The following is a 23,858-nucleotide window of genomic DNA, read 5'->3' as shown; positions in this document are numbered from 1 at the left end:
ATCAGAAAAGTTTCTTAAGTTTTGAATAATTCGTTCTTATAGCTAAAAAAATATATATCAATTGATTTTTAATTATTACTATTTTTTTTTTTCCTCAAATAGATTAATCTCTCAATATTAAAAGGAAAATGCGTAAAGGGCTTGTTTTGAGGATCTTTTTTAATGGATTCGTGGAATTTCAGTAAAATGGAGTTTCGATAAAAACCGTGACAAGTCAATTTCGTCGGGAGTAGAGAGAACGCTAATCCTCTTCGAATTAAAATCCTGATTCCTTCGGATAGAGTAGGATATCGAAAGATGTAATGACCAGCTCGATGAATTTCTTATTTAAGAGAAAAAAAAGACAGAAGGAAAAATAGAGAGAGAGAGACGAGAGACGAGAGATAAATTACACTAAGGTAAATGATTTCCGTCGTAAGAGAGGAAATTACTTCGATTAAACTATTTATATTCGTTCTTTCGTAAAATGAATGAAAATTTCCTCGAGACATTTACGTCGATCCACATTGTACTAATATTTTCATTCTCTGATAAAAAATAAAGATTCTCATAAGACGATAATAGATATAAAATTTGATCTTCGATATGTGCCCTCTTTTGTGAAATTATTTATTTATCTGAAAGAAAGAAAAGAAAGTAAAAAAAAAAAAAAAAAATATTCATTTATACGATAATTGTCATCATTTTTCGACAGTTTTAATATATCTCAAAGATTTTCATCGATTTACGCGTCGTTTACATATTCTTATATGTACAATCAAACGATTTCTTAAAATCTCTGAGATCACAGTAATATTCGTAATACAAATATATATATACACATTCAACGACGATCATCTCATACTAGTCTCCTTCTCTCTCTCTCTCTCTCTCTCTCTCTCTCTCTCTCTCTCCCTCTCTCTCTCTCTCTCCCTCTCTCTCTCTCTCTCTCTTTCGCGCGAGCTAAGATAACGATTTATTCATCTTATGGATTTTCAGATATAAGATAGAACGAATTCTAGATCATCCAGTGAATTTGGTGTATCGATCGATCGATCGAAATTAATTTAATGTATCGCATCGAGTAAACGGAGTTGATGGGAAATAGCAGTATATCTTAGTAGAAGACGATTCCATCTTGAAATTTATATTTATCGCTTGAATAAATGTCGTTGGAATTACGTTAACGTTGATGGACAGGCAATAAATCTTACAAGATGGATTTGTAAATAATTAAACTGATTGATAGGTCCAATGATAATAATCTTTATCATGTAAATTAATGTAAACTCTAAAGGTAATTGATGATATTACATGGATGAAAATCAATATTAATATAATATAATATTAACGTAACATAGGAAGTAACTAACGAACGAAGGATCAGTCATTACATTGTAACATTCGAAACTTGTTCATGTTCGTGCAAATCCTCGCGAGATCACACTTGCATAACTTCACTGCAAAGATCAAATCGTAAACCTAATTTCTCGGTTCTATGGACTTAGCCTCGGGCTTTTGATTCCTTCTCGATTTCTCCGATAAACTCGATACGTATACGATCGACAGCAATGGCCATTTCGGCTCGTAATAGAGTACCGAACGTAAACTTATATTTTGATTGTCTTAAAAAGTATAGAAAATATAATCTTAGAAAGAATTTTATATCGTTCGATATCATAAAGTCCTGAAAGAATTTTTGTATCGTCCAATTTTTTTATGATATTTAATATCTACATCCCTATCTCCGATTAAATTCATACATGCATTATTTTGATATTTTATATCAAACAAATTTCAAACGTGCAAGATAAAAAATTTACCCATTTAATGGACAAAGATCGCGAAAGAAAAAAGGAAAGAAGGAAATTATGAAAATAATATCGTAGAAAGTGTTTCCTTTGAGATAAAAATAAAAAAACAAATAAATAAATAAATATATAATATAAATCATCATTACATTCCAATTATCATTAATATATCCAAAGTTTTCATACTAATTCATATCAACTAATTCATATCCGTACAATTTCCAATTAAAATGTATTTCGAATATTTAAATTCGAACGTATTCCTGATTAAATACATTAAAAATCGAAAATATAAAAGAAGAAAGAAAAAAGAAAAAGAAAAAGAAAAAGAAACAATGTGCTCGAAAGAAAAATTTCAAATTTCTTCTTATAGACAGGACAGACGGGGGGTGTGGGGGGCTGGGAAGTAGAGAAGAAAAAAAAGAAATGCACAATGATATCGTGTCAAAGGATGAAGCATCATCGATCTTGTATGACGTAAAGACACGTCATCGATCAAGGGAGGATATTAATATATTCGCTTGGAGGAACTTTTACTAGACGAGTTCATATGTGAATGACGCAAACGTTCGACGTATCGTATCACACGCTTTCATTAAGTCGGAAAATACGATAATCGAGTTAGGTGGATGGATAGGGTAAAGGGCAAACGGTGAAAGAACAAGATAGGACGATGTACGATATTTCTTCATAAGAGTGAGAGAGAGAGAGAGAGAGAGAGAGAGAGAGAGAGAGAGAGAGAAAGTACGTGTATTGACTAAAAATACCGTATCGAGGGTCGCAACCGTAAGAAAATTCTCGAGAAAACGGACGAGGAAGGAGAGAAAGCAAACGAAAGAAAAAAAGAGGTAGATTTCAATATGTAGATATGTGTGTGTGTGTATGTATATAGGTATGTATGTGTGTGTAAGAGAAAAAAAGAGAGAAAGAAAATGAATGAAAAAAAGAGAAACAAGATTGTAAAAAGGGAGTTCGAGGTCATCGAAAGAACAAGAATTTCGTGCCGGAAGGGTAAAAAGGAAACGAGACGGAAGAGAATTTTTGGAATGGAAGGAACGTGGAAGAAAAAGAGAGAAAGAGAGAGAGAGAGAGAGAGAGAGAGAGAGAGAGAGAGAGAGAGAGAGAGAGTATGTACGTATATATGTATGAATGTGTATGTAAGAGAGCAAGATAGGGGTAGAAAAAGGAAATGTCTATGTATGTGTGAGATAGAGAAAATAAAGTGAGAATCTGAAGCAATGAGGTCTGAATGAGAAAATAAAGTATATGTACGTGTATGTTTTTGTATGTATGTACAAGAGAGAAAGGAAGAGAGAGAGAGAGAGAGAGAGAGAGAGAGAGAGAGAGAGAGAGAGAGAGAGAGAGAGAGAGAGAGAGAGAGAGAGAGAAATGAAGGAAGGAAGAAAGGAAGGAAGGAAGGAAGGAAGAAAGAAAGAAAGAAAGGATATGAATAAAGAAAGAGAGAAAGGCTCCGGCGGGGGCCGCTCGTCAAAATCATCGAGGACACTGATCACATCCCTCTTGGACTGATTGGCTCTTTTTCTCGCTTCCTGATTCGCAGGTATGTCTTCACGATAGTCAGCTACCTGATCGGCGTCTTCATATTCGCAACGATCGTCGGACAGGTTGGAAACGTGATCACCAACAGAAATGCTAATCGATTGGAGTTCGAGAGACTGCTTGATGGCGCGAAGACTTATATGAGGCATCACAAAGTACCTGGTGGAATGAAAAGGAGGGTTCTCAGATGGTACGACTACAGCTGGTCACGTGGTAGAATACAAGGTGGTGGTGATATCAACACTGCTTTGGGTCTACTTCCTGATAAACTCAAGACAGAACTCGCTTTACACGTCAATCTTGCTGTACTCAAGAAGGTTACCATTTTTCAGGTGAGATCGCACTCGTCTTATCTCTTTATTTTTATTATTGTATCTCTCTTTCTTTCCTTCTTTTTATTTTATAATGATAAAGGTATAGATAAGAGATTAATGAGATTTAATTTCTCGTGTATGTATGTGTATATTTATGTGTATTTGTATGTAATTCTTTTTTTCTCTATATATCTATTATTTAACGCATTCTCCTTTTGTTTCCAAACGTTTCTCTTTTTGTATTGTACCTACATTTTCATAATTCCTTTTAATTCCAACACTTTCATGCTTATGTTATTACATATGTGATCGACCTAACTTGTTACAGTAATGTAACAATTCTAACATACTCCAGTACTTTCTAGTTTGTTTCTTGAATAAATAACATTCGAGTTTTTAATGTAATACATCACGGCAAATATATGGAATAATAAGAACATTTAGAAACGTACGTATAAACATATATATTTATAATAAATTAATTTAATGAACTTTTGTCAATAGTTTCAAATTTTATCTTTTTTTTATAAAAATATTTAAGTTCGAATAAACATCTGGGAAGATCACTCTAATGATACAATTTTTCGTATTTTATTTCACGTGACCCGGAACGAGTTGAAATTTACTTAATGGTCCGCCTCTTGGCAACCCACGATCGATGAAGTTTTTGTAAAGGATAGAGAACATCCCTCTTAGAATAATTCAAAGATTTTTCTCTAGAATTCAGTTTAACCCAACCAGTAGGCAGATTCGATTCAACGAGCAGCTTGAAATTGTCTACGATATTCGCCCTGCTTTTTATTTTATCGGGGAATATTGACGTTTGAAATGTCGATAGCGACGTTTTTATTCGTTCGCAAGACGATAAACAAAAATAAAAAATAAAAAAAAAAAAGAAATTAAAAAAAATCTCCGATAGAAAGCTATACTACCTACGTATATATATTTTCGAGGATTTTCGAGGCTTCGTTCATCATTCTAGAAAAAAGAACGATCGAATCGATGTGAACGATCACTTTTATGAGGAACGTTTGGAAACTTCCAACTTTATCTCCTATAAAAATATACAGAGAAAGGAGAAAGATTCGACTGTTTCTTTTTTCTTCGAGAATATTTTCTTTCGAGAAGAAAAAAAAGAATAGAAAGAAAAAAAAAGAAAAAAGAAGCTTCAAAGAAAATCGAAATATTGATTATAATTCGTTTTTTCTTTTTTTTTTTTTTTTTTGGGGATGGATTCGTTTATAGTGATACTCGTTAATGCTATTATAAAATCATATAACTTTTAAAGCATACATTTAACTACATGCATACATGTATATCTGTAGTTTCTGTAAAAACACACAAATTGTAGATTTATCGTTTTGATAAAATATACATATGAAGCATATCATTTAAAATGAAACAAACGTGTATATCTGTATTTTGTATTTTTTAATTTTATTTACTTCTTACTTTATTTAATTTGACTACTATAAAATTATTTATGTTTTTATGTTTTTAATATTTCTTTTTCTTTATATCTAAATTATACTTAATACAATATAATAATATTATATCATAATATATATATATATATATATATGTATATATCCTATGTTCAAAATATAACGTTACAAATTTTTATCTCGAAAATACAGCATTTCCGAGAAAAATTGTTTAGAGAAGAGTTATCCAATTTCAAGGGTGAAATATAATGGCACTTATTGTTTTTTATTTAATGAAAGGTTTCCAGGTCATTTCAAGGCCAACTTAGGTTTGTTCAAATAGGAGCTTACATTTTTTATAAGGGTAATGTATTCTACGAAAAAAGATTCTACGAAAAAAGAATTATTGTCTGATATAATTCTTCATGGGGCATAAGAAAAAAAAAAATTAGATTATAGAGGATTAAATATAATTTCATTTAATATTGTATAAAAACAAAGATGATTTATCAGAGCTTTACGTGACGTTTGTATAAAATTACAATAATAATAATTCTAATATATTTTTTACGATAGTCATTATTAAGATAAATCTTTAAATTTAAATACGATCTTTTATTAAATGAAAGGCTAAAGCTTCGAAATTGTGTCTGTGTGAAAATTAAAAAAAAAAAAAAATAAAAAAATAAAAAAAAGAAAAGAAAGAAAGAAAGACAGACAGAAAGAAAAGAATGGAAAAGAAAGATCAGTTGAAATTGATAGCGTAGAAAATTTTCGTAAGTTCCTTTGATAAAAAAAAATAAGAACGATCCGTCAAAAAAAGCTTCGTTGATGCTTGGAACGAAAAAAAAAAAAAAAGGAAAAAAAAAGATTTGTAAAATGAGAAGAATGTAAGAAAAGAGGGCGAAGATACGAAAAAAAAAAAAAAAATATGTAAACGTTAGATCGAGAGACTGGCAACGCGGGCATCATCATGAAAATAATATCCGAAGAATTTCCATTACCTCGAGAGTACCACCCACTCGGCTCCTCTTTCTTATATAAAAGAGAACCCAGAACGAAATAGAAAGGAAAGGAAAAGGAAAAGAAGACCGAAAAGAAGAGGAAGAAGAAGAAGAAGAGAAAAAAGAAAAGGAAGAAAAAAAGAATGGTTCTATCGACTAAGAGGTCACCGATACGACCGCTATCACCTTCGTCTTTTAAACTTTAACCTCTTTTTTCCTTTTTACTTTTGATTTGTTCCTTCATCCATTCGTTTCAAATACTACGTAACAATGAAGTTGAGTAAAGTATAACAGTGAGTATTATACAGGGTGGATAAAAAGCTTCTAACCTCGTAGTTTTGCAACTAATGTAAAAAGAAGAAAAAAAAATACATAAATAAATAAATAAATAAAAAGACAAAAGATAAATCAATCGAAAAATTTTCGAAAAAAATTGATTGACATTTAAGATCACCTAGGAACTTTTGACCTACCGTATATATCGTTGTACGTTTACTCGGAAAATTTATGTAAATTCGTTTATTGGCAATTTGGTCGATAGCACTCGACGAAATATCGACAGGTAGGATATACCCTTCAAAATTCTAACTGCATACTCTCGATAGAGAAAATTTCATAAAGCTACCACGTTAAAAATTGTAGAAGTTACATACGTGAGATGATAGCACGTGAATCATTTCAAAGAACGTTATTTAATTGGGTTAGCAACTGTTACTGCGTTTACAATGGATTTATGGGATTCATCATTTCGATATTTTTTCTTTTTGTTTTTTTTTTTTTTTCTTTATTATTTTCTTATCTTATTAATCTATCCTTATCTATAAAGATAATGTCTACTGTTTGATGAAGAAGTTGAATTGCGTAAACAAAAAAGTGAAAGACAAATTGAAAGAAAAAAAAAAAGAACTGATTGACTTTACGTGACTTATACTGTTCGCATACATTTGTATGCAGAATAATCAAAGCGAACAGTCAAAAAAAAAAAAAGAAAGAAAGAAAAGAAAAAAAAGAAATACTCTGATTATTATTATGGGCAATCGTAATTGGCAGATTTGTGCCACTTTTAATTACAATACGGAACGTTTCAATAAGACCTCGTCACATTTCATAATTACTTTTAATTAACATGTCCTTTAAACGCACGTTTATATAGAAATAGAAATTTGAATAGCGAGTTGACTTTCCACATTAAAATAAATCAGTAATTTGTAATCCAATGTTTTCTTTTCTTTTCATTTCGTGATTGATAATATTTTTTTTATTATTTCTCCAAAAATAAATACTTTGTTCTTTGATAAGAAAAATTTCATTGATATATTTCATAGTTAAAGAAAAAGAAAGAAAACAGAAAAAACACATGGTACTGTTTCAGGAATGTCAACCAGAATTTTTGCACGACCTCGTATTAAAAATGAAAGCCTACATCTTCACACCGGGTGACTCTATATGCCGTAAGGGTGAAGTAGCTAGAGAAATGTTCATAATAGCGGACGGTATACTCGAGGTAATCAGCGAAACTGGAAGAGTTCTTACAACGATGAAAGCCGGCGACTTTTTTGGTGAAATCGGCATACTCAATCTCGACGGATTAAATAAGTGAGTTATGAGATATATTAATGTTACTAATGACATATGTCTATAGATATATAAGTTACTTTTATCAGAAACAAAAGAGATTTCTTATTCATTTCTAAGAAAAGCAAAAAAAAAAAAAAAAGAATATTTCTATTTTTACATATTTCTATTGAAATGGCACAGAAGAGAATCGTCAAATTATTTCAATGTAAAATAAAAACGATAAAAATTTCAGACGAACAGCTGACGTCCGATCGGTTGGATATTCCGAATTATTTAGTCTCTCACGTGAGGACGTTCTAGCAGCAATGAAGGATTATCCAGAAGCCCAAGAAATTTTACAAAATCTTGGAAGAAAACGATTAATGGAAGCAAAGAGAGTAGCACGTGCATCGAGACAACCAACGTCACCTGGACACGACTCGTCGGACAACAGTACCGGTAAAAGAATCGTGGACAAGTTAAAGAGCGATGTGAAAGGTTGGAAGAACGTTCTAAGAAAAAGTAAACGTAACACTAGACCAGAAGAGAGTCTAGAATTGCAACCGTTGACATCAAAAACACCGTCCAGTTCAACGAAGAGACAACGACACAAGGTAGAAGATGTACAGGATATTGCAACAACAAATGCTATTCAAGAACCACCTGTGTCACCTTTGGGTGCTGGTCTACCTCTTCTCTCAATATTAAAATTACTCAAGGAGAAAGAAGAACGAGAGGAGAGACGTAATCTAATGGAGACTCAAGTTCACGTGCCTGAACAACAGCCGCCACCGGCTGAAGCACTTGTTCCAACTAATCCTAATTTATCATTCACACAAAGAGTACTCTTGTTAAAAGCTAAAAACGAACAAGAGGCACAAGCTCAAGCGGAAAAGGAAGCCACGATGAAGGAGCCTTTATTGTCAAAGAATACGACTGTAACGGAAAATGTTCAAGAAGATACGAAGGAGACACAACAAAAGGTTGCCGATAAAATATCGATACCAAAAGTATCATCTTTGGTTGATAAACGACAGTTTCAATCTACGAATAATGTTGTGGTACCATCGATAATTCCAAAGCCTTCACCATCCGTTGCAACAATCGAAAATACACCAACGACTAACGACGTTGTTGTCTCAAATGGTACTACCAATGTTAAAAAACCTTGGGCTATGCTCAAAGATGCTTCCTTAACTACTACTACTACAACAACTTTCTTGATGTCGTCTTCGACAATAAAAAACAATACACCTCAGAGAAGTTCACCAATTAAAAGACCGCAAACGAAACAACAACAAAGTCTTGCTCATCTCAGGCAACAAACCAAAATGTATGCTTCCGTCGACGATCTATCGCCAGAATATTGCGGCCTACCGTTCGTTAAGAAGCTCAAGATATTAAACGAAAGGCAAAAGCTTGCTGAACTTGAGAAAGCAGTGAGAAGTTCTAGTTTAGACTGCGGTGAAAATTCCAATTTAACTACTTTCGATGGGAGTCTCACTCGTAGCCATTCTGAAGCCTGTGCTATTGAATATGCAAGAAAACTTGCTAAACTCAATCAAGTACGGGTATGTCGACACAAAAAAATCTTTTATTAAATTCTTACTTTTGAATAAATTTCAGAAAAAAATAATTGACATTAGAACTAACAATAATTCCATTTTATAAATAATTCCATTAAAAATTTTTTTATTAATCACAATTTTGTCAGTTTAACCAATTTAATAGTTCTAGTGTTAAATAAGATCATTCTTTAAACCTTCACAAAAACAAGTCAAATACCTTCCCAAACAAATACTTTTCCTAATAGTAATATTTTTAATATAAAACAGGGTCTAAAAAGTCCATCTTCACCAACGGAACCATTATCACCAGAAAATGAGACACTCGAAAGGCGAGACTTAAAGAGCATCTTGAAGAAACTCTCAGCAAGTAGTAGAACAGGTAGTTCGGATACTTCAGCAACGAGTATACCTGATCGTGAAGCTGCTACTGCCGAATTAAGACGATTAATGAGAGCACCAACGATCGAAGGTTATGCTGCCAGACATACGAAATTATCGAAAAGTGTAACCTTCAATAAATATACATTACAAAGTCCACCGTCCGAGCAGAGCCCAGGAAATTATCCTCTCGGGGATCAGTTGTCTGAATCTCAGGAACAGACCTCACTGCCACCGCCCAATAAAATTACTTTCCGTCCTTCGGGCAGTGAGGCTATTCTGCAAATGGAGACTAAACAACCAGAAGAGGAATATCTTAAAGAATTCGTATCGGATATTATAGAAATCATACAAGCACGTTTAGTAAGTATAGACATATATCGTACACCTACATCATAATAAAAATCTTGGAAAATTTATTATTTATCTTTTCTTTGTTTTTCTTTGTTCGTTTTTTTCTTTCTTTCTTTTTTCTTCTTTTTTTCTCTTTTTTTTCTTTCTTTTTTTTTTTTTTGTAGGAGGAGGACATTCAAAATAAATTCAAACGGGAATTCGTTTCCTTGGAATTAGAGATTCGTAAGCGAGACGAAATCATTTTACAACTTCAAGGAAGGATACAAGAATTGGAAGAAAATGAAAGAAGAAAATGTGACGAAGTAATAGCTCTTACCGGCGATGACAGTACAAAACATGACATTTCCCTTGAGGAAGATTTGGACGATGATAACGAGGAAGAATATGACGACGATAGGGAAGATCATCCTTTTATGAGAGATGGCTCGGTGGATACTGTTTTAACAGCTCGTTCACGTGCCTATGGACGACCTTCGCCAACGAGCGAATCTTCGCACAACAGAAGATCCTGGGAAGAACATTCCGAGGAGGAAACTTTAGAATTACAGGAATTACCAAGATCAATAGTTCCACAAAGTTTGTGGAGAGACGAAGTTGCAATAGATTTGGAATCCAATAGCGAAAGTAGTAAATCCGAAGATGATGATGGTGGTTGTCATTCTCGAACGTTACCATCTGGTAGCGATAGCGACGACGAAGATACCAAAAGTGAATGTGCCAAGGATTGGGAAGCTAAGATGCTTGCTGAAGAGCTCGAGGCGAGACAGAGAAGTAGCGAAAATGCTAGCCCAGGTTCCTAGCGTATTAACGAGGTCCTAGAAGTATTCTGTTATTTAACGAATACAATGCGCACCGACAATTGGAGAAGTGCAGCAGCTGGTAGTGGAGCTTTTTGTGAAAACGATTGCCCTTACTTGCAATTAGACTTTAATAGTTTGACTAGTCGTAGAGAGACTATGATGTAGTTCTCCTTGATCGAGTTCAAGATTGAGATTAATGCGTATATGAAAAGAGAGAAAGAGTGAAAGAGAGAGGGGGGAGGGGGGAATTGCAGGATAGTCGCTCGTTTTCTACAGAAAGGATTCTAATTTCTAATGTGAATCCGAATGTACGTACAATTTTCGTGAACACACAATGCCTTTTACTTTTCTATCTTCGAATTCTGAATTTAAAATTGTTAATTTTTAATGTAAATTTTTCTTTTCCTTTTCTTTTCTTTTTTTCTTTTTTTTATTTTAAATCATCATAAAACGTCTCTTCTTCTTTTTATTTCGATTAAAGACTCATTTTGAAATCCTTCTCTTGCAAATTCGAATAGTCACTTTCAAATATATTACACGTAGCGATTATCGAATGATCAAACAAAATTATTCTCGGCTAAGGATTACCTCAAATCGTCGCTCGTCATTTCGGTAAGTCTTTAAAATACTCGTCGCGTCAATCTCATTGTTCTATTAATTCATTATTATTAATTTTATTTAAAAAAAAAAGAAGATGTATTAATATTATTTGAAAAAAAAAAAAAAAAAAAATACTTTCTTGCGTTTTTTACATTTGGGATAATAATCGACAAAGTTTTCCATATTTATCGAATGAAACAGAAGTTATTGTTGATACGATTTATCGAGTTACAGTAAAATACACAATAAAGTTGCGATGAATTATCTCATGTAAAGATATTTAAAAAAAAAAAAAAAAAAAAAAAAGGAGAAAAAAGGAAAAAAAAAGAAAAAAATACAAATTACACATAAAGTTTTTAAGATACTTATGTCAATTTTTACGTTTATATAATGCCAAATGATTTATTTATATCCTTTGTTCTCGTTCACGATTAACTTTTTAAAAGCTGCACCACAAATGATTAGACGTGTTTGATAAATACGATGCAAAGTTTCAAATGATTTAAAAAAAAAAAAAAAAAAAAGTATGCGTTTATGTGTATCCATAATATATACACATTATACGTGATTCAAAAGCAAAATGACAAATATATTAAGTATATCAACCAGACCAAGCTCAATATTTCTAGATTCTTTACAAAATACATCTCTATTAAGTGACAAAGGACTATTAAGTAAGAGAAAGAAACTATTAAGATATTGTAAATATTAGCCTATAATTTATTTATCTATGAATGAGAGAAGAAGAGCGAATGTACGAGTAGGATAATAAAACGAAAAAAAAATAAATAAATAACACAGAAATAAAAGAAATACAAGGATATGAGCGCCTTTGTGTGAAAGTGAACGTTAAATTCAGTGGATTGTGAATGAGCATTTTAGATGCTGTCATGTACCTATTACGAGGACGAAAGGAATATACAATAAAGCAAACAACGTTTTCAAGTCTTGGAATTTTTACATTACCTAAAAATATAATTACACATAAAATTGATAATTAAAAAAATTAATAAGACTCAATAACTATAATAAAGTCAAGTAGTTCAATAATACTTATAAAGATATGTAAGATAAAATTGTGTAGTTTTTCTTTAGTGTTTCAAGAAAAAAAAAAAAAAATTGAAACTTGCCTCCATTAATTCACCACGTGATCAATACGTTTCAATAAACTCCGCTAGAGAGCACCGTCTGTATGTCCAACCTAAGTGACGTTTCGTTTGACACGTCGGCACACGCGCTACACTTGCAACGTTTCTGCGCATGCGCCGAATTCGACTATAACAGAAGGATACTTAATTTTCTACAAATAGCGTCTCTGTGTCAATCAATTATTTTGTATTTAAAAGAATATTCAAAAATGTCAGGAAAATCAAAAGCATTTACTAAAGAGGAAGAACTTCTACTTCAGGATTTTTCCAGAAACGTTTCTACCAAATCTTCTGCATTATTTTATGGTAATGCTCTTATCGTCTCTGCGATCCCTATTTGTAAGTATAATATTATACAGATTTTATAATTTTTAAATGTTATTTTTTAACCGATAGAAATTTTATTTTTTTTCTTCTTCATTTTAAGCAGATTTTCTTTCATGGCTTTACATTTTATTAAACGAATTTATTAGAATTTAATAATTTCTCTAGTTAACCTCAAATTTATAATCTTCATTATTTTCGAAATCGTTCATTTCAATCGATTTATATATATATATAATATGTATATATATATATTACAGGGCTATTTTGGAGGATTCATATGATTGATCTATATACTAATTTGATATCTTTCGTTTTGGTCACTTTAATAAGCACATATACTCTTGCTCTTGCATATAAGAATACAAAGTTTATTCTGAAGCACAAGGTACGTTAAATTTTTTAATTATGTATTTCTATTAACATAAAATTTCTTTGTACTTAAATCATGTTTTTATTTAATAGATCGCAGTAAAGAGAGAAGATGCAGTTACTAAAGAGATGAATCGCAAACTTGCAGAGGATAAGAAAATGAGTAAAAAAGAAAAGGATGAAAGGTATTAATTTGTCTATAATTTTATATGGAGTATTTACTATTTCCAAATTAAAATTAATACATTATTGTGTACTTTTTTTAAGGATTTTGTGGAAGAAAAATGAAGTAGCTGATTATGAAGCGACGACCTTCTCTATCTTCTACAACAATGCTTTGTTCCTTGCATTCGTCATAGTATCATCATTTTACATATTAAGAGCATTCTCTCCAGCAGTAAATTATATACTTTCTGTGGGTGCTACCAGTGCATTGTTAGCATTGTTATCTACAGGTTCTCAATAATAATAACAATTCAATGATTCCACTGATTATTTCATTTCTACAAAATTCAACCTACAATAAAATCTTTTTTTTTATAGAAACTCTTGTGTATAGATAATAAACGTAATTATTTATAATTAAATCCTAAAGTTCATAGACGAGTATTAATTAAATTAAATGAATTAATTGAAGTGATAAATGATCAATAATTTTTATAACTTATATTATGACAATTATTTCGTAATCGTGGGAAAGTTTTTTCTTTCTTCTTCTTTTTTTTTTTTTTTTTTTTAAATTAAAAATCACCTTGTGTAAGAGTTATTAGAACTTTTACAACTTACATATTCCTTCGAGACGATGGTTCATAGTCGTAAAATAATTCAAGATGACGAAGCGAAGTGCCTTGTAGCGCGAAGTAACGTATTTTATGAGTCGGAGAAAAACGAGAAGATCTTACCCGGTTATATGTACATATGGATCGACGTACGTAGACCTGTCTGAAGTTTTATACGTCTCGCGTTTAAAATGGGCAACTAGCCAAAAAGTTATCCACCGACGAAATAAAGTCTGTACTCGTATGCTTTCGTAAAACTCGTAAGAGCAATGTTTATCCGTTTGTGATAAAAATACTAAAAATATTTAACGCGCACGGTACGCTTATTCCCTTCCGACAAAACAATGTAGAAACTTGTTTATAACAACGTATTTATTTTTTTTTTTTAATAACTGACCTCGTCTCTTTCTAGATCTACAAATATAACCTAGTTAAATTAAATTAGTTGCTAAAATGTGACTATGTCATTAATGCAAATTAGTTGAAATTATAAATCAAGAACGTTTCTATCTTTCTGTCCAGTAAAGTCCCATTGCTTTTGAATCTGACAGATATAAATCAATCTTACTTGGCTCGGCTATATCGTCGTGTCAAATCATTTCCACGGAATTTTAGGGAAATCTATTAGCACAAACTTTTCAAACTTTATAGATTATTATAAAATGGTTGAATGATAAATAGTAACTTGAAAAACTTGGCCAGGTATCAGTTTCAAAGTAGGACTTGACGTATCAAGGATCGTTCAATATTTTCTAGTCCCATTGTAGTCGATTTCATTTCATTTCATTTCATTTCATTTCATTTCATTTCTATATCTTCAAATGTTTTCACCATACCGATGAATCATATCTAGTGATTCGCTTATATCTCAAGATGTCATTAAGAGTATACACCTTGGACGTTCTCCAAACGCATTGATCCAACTTCGTTAAATGTACAATTTACGTTGTGCTACTTGTTTACTTTATTGTTTATCACATTCATAAATCATTGGACCATTGAGAATCAACGAGTTATTCGTAAACATCTCTAATTTAATTATATTTTATCAACTTAAGATGTAGTTAATTTTACACCGAGAATTTTGACGAACAAGAAGAAAATATTGAGATTATATCGTATATATTTGAAATTATTCGTACTAACGACATAAATAATATAATAATCAAAATACTTAAATGTGTACTAACAACGTTGATAGATAAAATCCTATTAAATATTCTATTAAAAGTCTGGTAAACATTCTAACGAATTTCCTCACATCAGTACCGCATTGGCATTGTAAAGACATTCGGAAAGCTTCCTGGCAAAGAACGCAAAGGAAAATCTTTCCTATGTTTTCCTGTTGTTTGAAAACAACACAGTCTCCTGCTTTGTTACTCGATCAGGCAAAATATGTACTTGGGCAATGTCAAAAAAACAACAATTCTATTTTAACAAACATTTCTACTCGAATTAACCCAATGCCATAAGATAATATTTACTACGTTTTAAAATTAGAACAAACAAGTACGTAAAACATTAAAAAAATTTTACGCGAAGGATCCTATCAAATTGCAATCGTTTGATATCGATCTGAATCGAATGTATCGTTCACCATATACATTTTCAACATTTTACTGTTGCTTACACGGTGGACTAGAGAATTCTAATTCTCTATTTTCGTAACGACGAAATATTCGAATGATTTGCGATAGAACGAACACTTTTCAAAGTGATCCACGGTCACATGCGTCTCACGATTGTGCAAAGAATAAAAAAAAAAGAAAAGAAAAATCAAATCGTTCATTCACTTATCCCCACATACCATCCGTTCGTTGATTCGTTTTTAAAAAACGAATTTCGATTAGGCTCTCAAAATAAAACGATAAAATCGAATTGACGAAAATGAAGATAAAAGAAATGAAAAGAAAAGAAAAGAAAAAGAAAGAAAAAAGAGAGAGATTATCTCCGAACGATAAAAAAAAAAAAATAAAAAAAAATAAAAAGAATATAAAATAATAAGAATAAAAGAGAAAGAGAAGAGAGAGTCCTGGAAACGAGGAGGAAAATGCCAAGTGTTCGTATCACGTCCCCGAAATAGCGCAAGCGCCCTTCCGAAATCTCTAAGGCCCGCTACCAAAGAGAGAAGCTTGTGATTGGCTGGAAGTTGCGGGGCGCGGTCCGGGATCGGTACGCAACCGCTATATCGGCTCATTCGAATATTACCACGGCAGTTCTCGCATCTCTTGACAGTGTTCGTAAAGCTTTAAGCTCGTCCGCCAGGCTCGAGTTGAAAAAAAAAAAAACAAAAAGAAAAAGAAAGAAAAAAAGAAAAAAGAAAAAAAAAAGAAACAAACAAACAAACAGACTTCGACTTTTTGGGATTACACAGTTTTTTCTGTTGTCTTTTTTTTTTCGTTTGTTTTCTTTCTTCTGTTTTCATTACTATTACTATTATTATCGTCATTATTCTTTCGATCTGATTTAATCTGTATCTATTTATCTATCTGTTTCGTAACATCGTTCGTACAGAAAAAAAAAAAAAAAAAAAAAGAGAAAAGAAAAGAAATCTCATCAAATTTTCGATTTATATCGATTAATATCGTACATTATAATTCTTCAAACGTTCCATATTATAATCGAGTGACCGTAAATCCAAGCGTTCAATCAATATCATCACAGATTGTGTCGATCTTGTATAATATCGAGCCTGATATATACATATAGACATATATATATATATAAATATATATATATATAAGATATATAAAAAAGAGCAAAAAACCGCGTCGCCATCATGGTATGTTCAATCGATGATATCGTAAGTCGTCGCCCTGGTAACATACACGTTTTCCTATTGTCTACTATCTTTTATTTATTATATTTTTTAATTGTTCTTGACCTACCTCTCTCTTTCTCTTTATTCTTTATCTCTCTCTCTCTCTCTCTCTCTCTCTATCTCTCTCTCTCTCTTTCTCTCTCTCTCTCTTTCTCTTTATTCTTTATTCTTTATTTATATTTTCATTCTTACGTACACACGCAAAAACACTTTTTGTATATCTAATTACTATGTTTCTTACTTTTTGTCTAATTTTTTTTTTTCAATTCTATTGGCATGTTTTTAAAACAATTTGTACTGTACATGTTTCCTTATCTAATTGCTTTCATTTCAGTGTTGCTTTTTTTTTTTTTTAATATTTTTTACTTTCTATTTCTTTCCATTATTCTCTCTATCTCTCTCTCTCTTTCTCTCTCTCTCTCTCTCTCTCTCTCTCTCTCTATCTCTCTTTCTCTCTCTTTCTTTCTCTCTCTTTCTAGTGCACGAACTCGCGAAACAAACGAAGTAAAAAAATAAAAATAATATTCGCGCGGAACAGTGTTGGTGCGATAAAAAAGATGTTTCTTTACAAAAAAAGAAAAAGAAAAAAAAAAAGAAAGAAAAAAGAAAAAAACGCGGGATTTTTTTCGGAAATAAGGAATAAAAAAAGCATGTTCAGGAGGTGCGAGGTCCTGGAAACGTGATTGTTTCTTAGACGGCGAATTTTTTCGAAGACGTTCCTCCAATCGATCGTGCCAATTAAAAATAATTTCGATTTTTACAAGATTCGTCATATTAAAAAGAAAATAAAAATCGATAAAGAAAAAGAAAGATATATGGAACGAACGATCGGAGAAACGGCATCGAAAATCAAACGATCTTTTCGTCAATTTAATTGATTAATCGTCCGAATAATCCCACGACGCAACAAAGTGTTCATAATCCACTCTCTATAATATTTCGCGATATATATTTCGCGATATATATTTCGCGATATATATATATATATATTTCGTTCGAAAGTGTTATTTTATCCATCATCGTGACTTGTGAAAGAAGAAGTCAGCCAAAAGTTTGAATTATATGCGAAATATACAAGTGACGTTAAGAATTTTGCGCGAATTTTACAAAAAAGAAATAAAAAAAAAAAATAATAATACATAAATAAATATAAATAAAAAAAAAATATACGCGGCATTCGTAACAATGTACGTGATCAATATAACAAAGATTCTTGTCGTTGAACATAATAAATCGTGATTTGATTGCGTGATAATAATAAAAAAAAAATAATAATAATAAAAAAAGAAGAAGAAAGATCAAAGTTAACTCGAAATCATCGTCCCGATTAAAACATCGTTGTTGCAGCTCGCATTATTTTGTTGCATTTCGTGGCGAGACGACGACGATGATCACAAATTAATTTCATTTCTGATCGTTCGATATGTTTTTATTTTTATTTTACAGGCCGACGAATTGCCTCCAGAACAAATTGCTGGTAAGTAAAAAAAAATCGATTCTCTCTCTCTCTCTCTCTCTCTCTCTCCCTCTTTCTCTTTATCTTTTTCTCTCTTCTTCTTTTCTCTAATAAATATCATATAAAATACATTGAAAAGAGATCGTCCGATGAAAAGCATGATTCGTTTCACGATCGAGTCTCGGATGACGACGTTCCGGAAAACGTATCTTATTTTCAGTGTGCCCGACTAAATTTAGTCGCTTCTCTTCTCTACCCTTCTTCGTATTCTCCCTTTTCTCCCTCCTGCTTGCTCAGCTTTGCTAATGGTTGCTAGTTGTACTTTACGGTCACGTTTTAGTTAATCACTATGTAGTAGTTTATAATGTAATTTAATTATAATCGAATCTCTGTTCTTTAATCGAATTTTTATTTCTATTTTTATCTTAACAAACATTATATATAATGTCAAACTTACATTATTAATCAATGTATTATCGTAAACAAGCTACGAATTTTAAATAATAATTTGATTTTGACAAAACTTTTATTGTATCTTTAACAAATATTTCAAAATTATAAAAGATTAAAATCAAAAAAAATGAACAGTATGCATTTTAGTTTTACAATAAATTTATTAAACTCTCGAAAGAGAAAGGCACAAATACCGAACGAATATATTTTATCTTTGTTTTACTTCAAATTTTTATCCTTCATAATATCTACACACACATATTTTTACCTTTACGTTTAAAATATTTTTGGACATTCAATTGAACAAATTAAATAATAAATTTATTTAAAGATATAATATCTAGATATAATAATCTAGTACATATACTTTCATATCTTTATATTGTAAAGTTCAAAACGGGTTAACTACAGAAAGGTGTTCGGTTTAACATCATTTCAAAGGCTAAAAATGAATACACGTGACTCGTAAGAAGTTGAAAGGCAGTAACGTTAGGAAACTAGAGGATTTCTAAATCGGATCGTAAGGTCCCTTCCATCCTCGAAGTTCATGCTGTTAACGCGGCTAACGTAGCTCGACAAAGGTACTCGAGTTTATTTGAGCTTCGATTCGATTGGGAGCAGCTGCTGGGTACCTAAGTATAGCTTGCATGTGTAGTGTTCTCTCTCTTTCTCTCTCTCTCTCTCTCTCTCTCTCTCTCTCTCTCTCTCTCTCTCTCTCTCTCTCTCTCTCTCTCTCTCTCAATCTCTATCTCTCTCTCATTCGTTTAGAAGATATAACATGACGATCGATCAGTCTGTCGCTTTTCGTTCGAATCCAATCAGATTGATAAAAATAACTAAAACCATATTTTCCAGATCTTGTGCAAAACAAAAACAAAAAAGGAAAAGAAAAAGAAAATAAAATGAAGAAAAAAAAAAATAGAATCTCATAACTTCGACGAAGAAAACGATTCTCTCGAGATTATTCGCTTGATATTCTAATAAAACTGTTTCCTTATTTTCCAGAAGATTTCCTTTGGGATATCGTTGAAAAAAGAAAATTACAAATATATATATATATATATATAGAAAATAAAAGGAATGGTCAAAGATAGATGGAAAAACCCATCTCATTCTATAATAACTCTTCGTAAAATTTAAAAAAAAAAAAAAAGGACAGTCGTTTTCTTTGTTTATTTACAAACGATAAATTAAACAACGCGTAATATTACTTGTTGTCGTGCTTTGAAATTTCGTACTGTGCCAAATCGTAAAACAACTCAACGCAGTTAGAATGATATTTAATATCGAAGAAAATTAGATCATTTTTATATAATTTTGTAATCTTTTTCGTACATTACTTTTTCGTCATATTTTTTTTATCGATTAGTTAATTTTGTCATTAGAAAAAAAAAAAAGATCGTTGATTTACGTTAGTAAAGGACTCGTTCTCTCTCTCTCTCTCTCTCTCTCTCCTCTCTCTTTTTCTCGAGACAGTAGTAAATAAACGATGTAAACGACTATGAGCGATGATATAGAAAGCCAAATAAGCTCCGAGAGCCAAAATCGTGAGGGTAAGGAAGGGCATTAACATCGGATCTAAATTTGAATCGCAACCGATGGCGCACTGCGTGAACGTTGAGCTACGAGCTTTTTAACCCGAAAACGAAAACGAAAAAGACAGAGAGAAAGAGAAAGAAAGAGAGAGAAAGAAAAAGAGAGAGAGAGAGAGAGACAAAAAAAAGGAAATACTTTCCCAATAAATTCAACGAATTTTTTTTATCCTTAAAAGAAAAAAATAAATAAATAAAATAAAAGAAAATAAAAAAAATTCAAACTTCATTTTTTTCCTTTCCAGTCCTTCGTAAAGCTTTCGACAGTTTCGACAGAGAAAAAAGTGGCAGCATTCCCACCGACATGGTGGCTGATATACTTCGACTTATGGGACAACCGTTCAACAAGAAAATTCTCGATGAACTTATAGAGGAAGTTGATGCTGACAGTGAGTGACATTAATGATATTAATCCATAAATTTTCTAATAGAAATTCTATTCCGTTATAATGTTCAATATATACTATATAAACTATTGGACAAAAAAAGAATATTTTCATTCTCTAAATTATCCATAAATATATGCACTATAAGGAAATAATATAGATATATATATAATGTTCCCATTCTAGGGGAACTAAGGTTCGACTGTTTATAATAATTTCGGAAAAAAAATGAATAAAAATAAAACAAAGGAATACAAAAAAAAATAAATATACAATCCCGTTTGATTTGTTTAGAATCAGGACGTTTGGAATTCGAAGAGTTCGTCACCTTAGCCGCGAAATTCATCGTTGAGGAAGATGCTGAAGCACTTGAGAAGGAACTTCGAGAAGCTTTTAGGCTCTACGACAAGGAAGGTAAGTACATTACAAAAGAAAAATAAATAAATATTCGTTCAAACAAAACATTCTCTGATTGATATGAAATTTTTCTTTTTTGTAAATTTTTTCTACTTCTTAATAACTTTTTTCCTCACCGTGAATTCATTAATTGACGCCCGTTGATCGATAACTAACGTAAACGTAAGATGATCGTATCGAAACGATTTACGTTCCATATCATAAAATGATCTACGACGTCGTAATATCTCGGATGATCTCGGTAGTTTTCGCTTTTAGTTGGAGATCAGCCAAGTCGTAAGATGTAGAAAGAGATAAAAGGGGACTAAAGGGGGTGATAGGGAAGAAGATGGTAGAGTTAGATAAATAGATAGAGACGTTAAAGAAAGGAAGAAGAAATTCGCGGGAATTTAACTCGAAACGAAATGGAACACGGACAGGAATAGCTAACTATACAATATTAGAAAATGTATGCCGTAGAGATCTAGTTTTATGAAGGATCTAAAAAAGAAAAAACATAAAGAAAAGAGAGAGAGAGAGAGAGAGAGAGAGAGAGAGAGAAAGAGGAAAATTTAAATCAAAATTTGAATAAAAATGATAATTCAAAACATTGTTCCATATTATATTCATCATTTTTATAACAGGTAATGGATATATCCCGACCACCTGCTTGCGTGAAATTTTAAGAGAACTCGATGATCAACTAACGGACGAGGAATTGGATATAATGATCGAAGAAATTGATTCTGATGGTTCAGGAACCGTAGATTTCGATGGTACGTACGTTCACAATATTTTTTGATTAATAAGAAGAATTTAGTTATCTATAGATTTGGCACGTATTGATTCCAAGAGAAATTTTCAGAAATCATCGAATTTTGGAAAATGACGGAAGTCAGTATATATTCGTGTTCCAAGTTCAGTATCAAGGACTTGGCATTTCATGTTCTTCTTTCAATTTTGTGATACATAGAAACAGCTGCATAAGTTATTTATTATCTTACTGAAAGTTCTATTTTATCTAAGTAAATTATTATTTTGATTGATTAAATAAATTTTATTCTTTTTTGTTTCAGAATTTATGGAAATGATGACCGGAGAATAATCTTGGCCAAAGTATCCGGTAGCATGAGCTGCTGTGAATTTTTTGTTTTCTTTTTATTTAAAAAAAAAAAAAAAAAAAAAAAAAAAAGAAAAAAAAGATAAAAAAAAGAAAAAAAAATACGCCATGCGTTTATCAAATCACACAAGCTATAAACAATTACTCATATATATCTAAATGTTCGATGGAGTAAACGTGGAACACATAGTGTCACCATAATAATATTTAGAGACGAAAGTTGAAAGGAGAATCTGCTGTTAAATAATGCTTATACATGTGTAAAGCGTTTATGTTTACTACAGCAGATTTACATATATTTTGTGCGTTTGATAAAATTACTGACGTCATGCCTGCTATATTTTCCATAAACAGTATTTATTGTTGTTAATAAAAACACATTGGGGAAAAAAAACGTGTGATATCCTTTATCTTTTATTTCTAGTATTAGAAAAAGATAGGACAGGATTTTAGATAGATATATAGACATCTCCTAAACGTTTTTATTCTTTCAACATTTGATGGTAATTATAATATCATTAGTAGCATTTTTTTTTTTTTTATTGCAATTGACTCACTTAATTTAATTTGTCTAATAGTCGTGTAAACATAACGTACTACTATACTTTTAAAAAAATATAGTTACTAGCGATAGACTAGGAAATTCGATAACTGTAAGTGGCACAAAGGCATTTTCACGTAAACTTGCATTTTAAATGTTTCGATTCTATCAGAAATAGATTCTGCCAAAGAATATAGCACGTAAAGGTAAGAAATGTGATGATAAAGTTCTATTCTGATATATATATATATATATATATATATATATATATATATATATGTGTATACATATATATATGTAGTCTTCGACTAGATTATGCTTAACACGAAGATATATAACTATTTGTAAGACTAAATTGTTTGTCTTTTTTTTTCTTAATATCTTTAAAAGTTCCAAAAATGCAACGAATTCGCAAATTATCTTTCGCGATAGGATCATTATTACATCTAACTGCTTTTAAATTGTCTCAACTCATATTTAAATACCAAAGGGTAAAATAGGACGATAATATATGGTCATGGTCCTCGTATTTGGAATGAGAAATTTCTCTCGAATAACACTAAACATATGATATATATAGGTAGATACACGTACATACATTCGACACATATGTACGATAATTTTCTTCATTTTGGTAACATGTAATCACATATCTGTCACTATTAGCAGGTAACACTTTTTCTACCGAGGGTATTAATCTAAGAAATGACATCAACTCGGCAAATAGAATATCTTTCATATAGTGTGCATCTTATCATTGATATAGTGATTTTTTTTTCGAGCGAAAAAAATATATAATATATGTATATTAGAGAAGACGAGTTATAAAAAATAAGAAAGATTTCTCACCAGAAAGTCGAGTAAATATCTGCCTAGTCCTACTTTCAAGTTTTGTGCTTTATACGAGAGTTTGTAAATCATCTTCCTCCAAGTCTTTATTATCGGAGGATGAAAGTAAAGGTCACATTTTAAATAAATGTGGAAATTCATTGCTAATTTCACGTACCAATCGTTGGTCCTCTTGACTCTCAGTCGTTTCCTCGCAAAATATCCTACGTGTATAAAGTAATAGAAATTATATAAATCATTCATTATATAAATCATCATATATATCTCTTTTT

General features: G+C 31.3%; 4 protein-coding genes across 11 annotated transcripts in view; 3 read left to right on the top strand and 1 right to left on the bottom strand.

Annotated features, from left to right (window-relative positions):
• Positions 1-11,547, top strand: part of LOC118440172 (uncharacterized) — an 82,554-nt gene extending 71,007 nt beyond the window's left edge. For all 4 annotated transcript variants that reach the window (XM_035862805.2, XM_085659444.1, XM_085659443.1 and 1 more), the window contains 5 exons: positions 3,352-3,682; positions 7,465-7,688; positions 7,903-9,220; positions 9,485-9,958; positions 10,114-11,547. In XM_035862805.2, coding sequence (XP_035718698.2) covers positions 3,352-3,682; positions 7,465-7,688; positions 7,903-9,220; positions 9,485-9,958; positions 10,114-10,749 — 2,983 coding nt within the window. In that variant the 3' untranslated portion in view covers positions 10,750-11,547. The remainder of the gene's footprint in view (positions 1-3,351; positions 3,683-7,464; positions 7,689-7,902; positions 9,221-9,484; positions 9,959-10,113) is intronic.
• The window catches only part of LOC146872777 (NCK-interacting protein with SH3 domain), a 102,847-nt gene that overhangs the window by 76,456 nt on the left and 2,533 nt on the right, over positions 1-23,858 (bottom strand). For 2 of the 4 annotated variants that reach the window (XM_085659447.1, XM_085659446.1), the window contains exon 9: positions 23,744-23,789. In XM_085659447.1, the coding sequence (XP_085515573.1) occupies positions 23,744-23,789 (46 nt within the window). Of the gene's footprint in view, positions 1-22,243; positions 23,790-23,858 lie in introns of those variants that run through there. The other 2 variants (XR_014982613.1, XM_085659448.1) reach the window with 2 other exon arrangements.
• On the top strand, positions 12,622-13,659 carry LOC118440174 (translocon-associated protein subunit gamma). The gene is made up of 4 exons (XM_035862815.2): positions 12,622-12,836; positions 13,082-13,209; positions 13,287-13,378; positions 13,461-13,659. The coding sequence occupies exons 1-4, from the start codon at positions 12,707-12,709 to the stop codon at positions 13,657-13,659; spliced, it is 549 nt and encodes a 182-aa protein (XP_035718708.1). The 5' UTR covers positions 12,622-12,706.
• Positions 16,189-22,588, top strand: TpnCI (troponin C type I). 2 transcript variants are annotated; one of them, XM_035862816.2, is made up of 6 exons: positions 16,189-16,775; positions 18,240-18,270; positions 20,540-20,683; positions 20,975-21,094; positions 21,721-21,852; positions 22,153-22,588. In XM_035862816.2, exons 1-6 carry the CDS (start codon positions 16,752-16,754, stop codon positions 22,179-22,181), a joined length of 480 nt encoding a protein of 159 aa, XP_035718709.1. In that variant the 5' UTR covers positions 16,189-16,751; the 3' UTR covers positions 22,182-22,588. The 2 variants fall into 2 exon arrangements, with proteins under 2 accessions (XP_035718709.1, XP_035718710.1); XM_035862817.2 differs by having other exon boundaries at positions 16,190-16,754.

Source organism: Vespa mandarinia, chromosome 9 (genome assembly GCF_050613455.1).
Source record: "Vespa mandarinia isolate Hongniang chromosome 9, ASM5061345v1, whole genome shotgun sequence".
NCBI classification, from domain to species: Eukaryota; Metazoa; Arthropoda; class Insecta; order Hymenoptera; family Vespidae; genus Vespa; species Vespa mandarinia.
This window is presented reverse-complemented; position numbering and strand designations above follow the sequence as displayed.

What these genes read in the sequence shown, in the direction of transcription:
- LOC118440174 (XM_035862815.2), top strand. Translation starts at nt 12,707, where the DNA reads ATGTCAGGAAAATCAAAAGCATTTACTAAAGAGGAAGAACTTCTACTT. An exon ending in CGTCTCTGCGATCCCTATTT is followed by an intron (nt 12,837 to 13,081) that starts GTAAGTATAATA and finishes TATATATTACAG; the next exon opens with GGCTATTTTGGAGGATTCAT. An exon ending in AGTTTATTCTGAAGCACAAG is followed by an intron (nt 13,210 to 13,286) that starts GTACGTTAAATT and finishes TTTATTTAATAG; the next exon opens with ATCGCAGTAAAGAGAGAAGA.
- TpnCI (XM_035862816.2), top strand. Translation starts at nt 16,752, where the DNA reads ATGGTATGTTCAATCGATGATATC. An exon ending in GCCTCCAGAACAAATTGCTG is followed by an intron (nt 18,271 to 20,539) that starts GTAAGTAAAAAA and finishes TTTCCTTTCCAG; the next exon opens with TCCTTCGTAAAGCTTTCGAC. An exon ending in AGAGGAAGTTGATGCTGACA is followed by an intron (nt 20,684 to 20,974) that starts GTGAGTGACATT and finishes TGATTTGTTTAG; the next exon opens with AATCAGGACGTTTGGAATTC.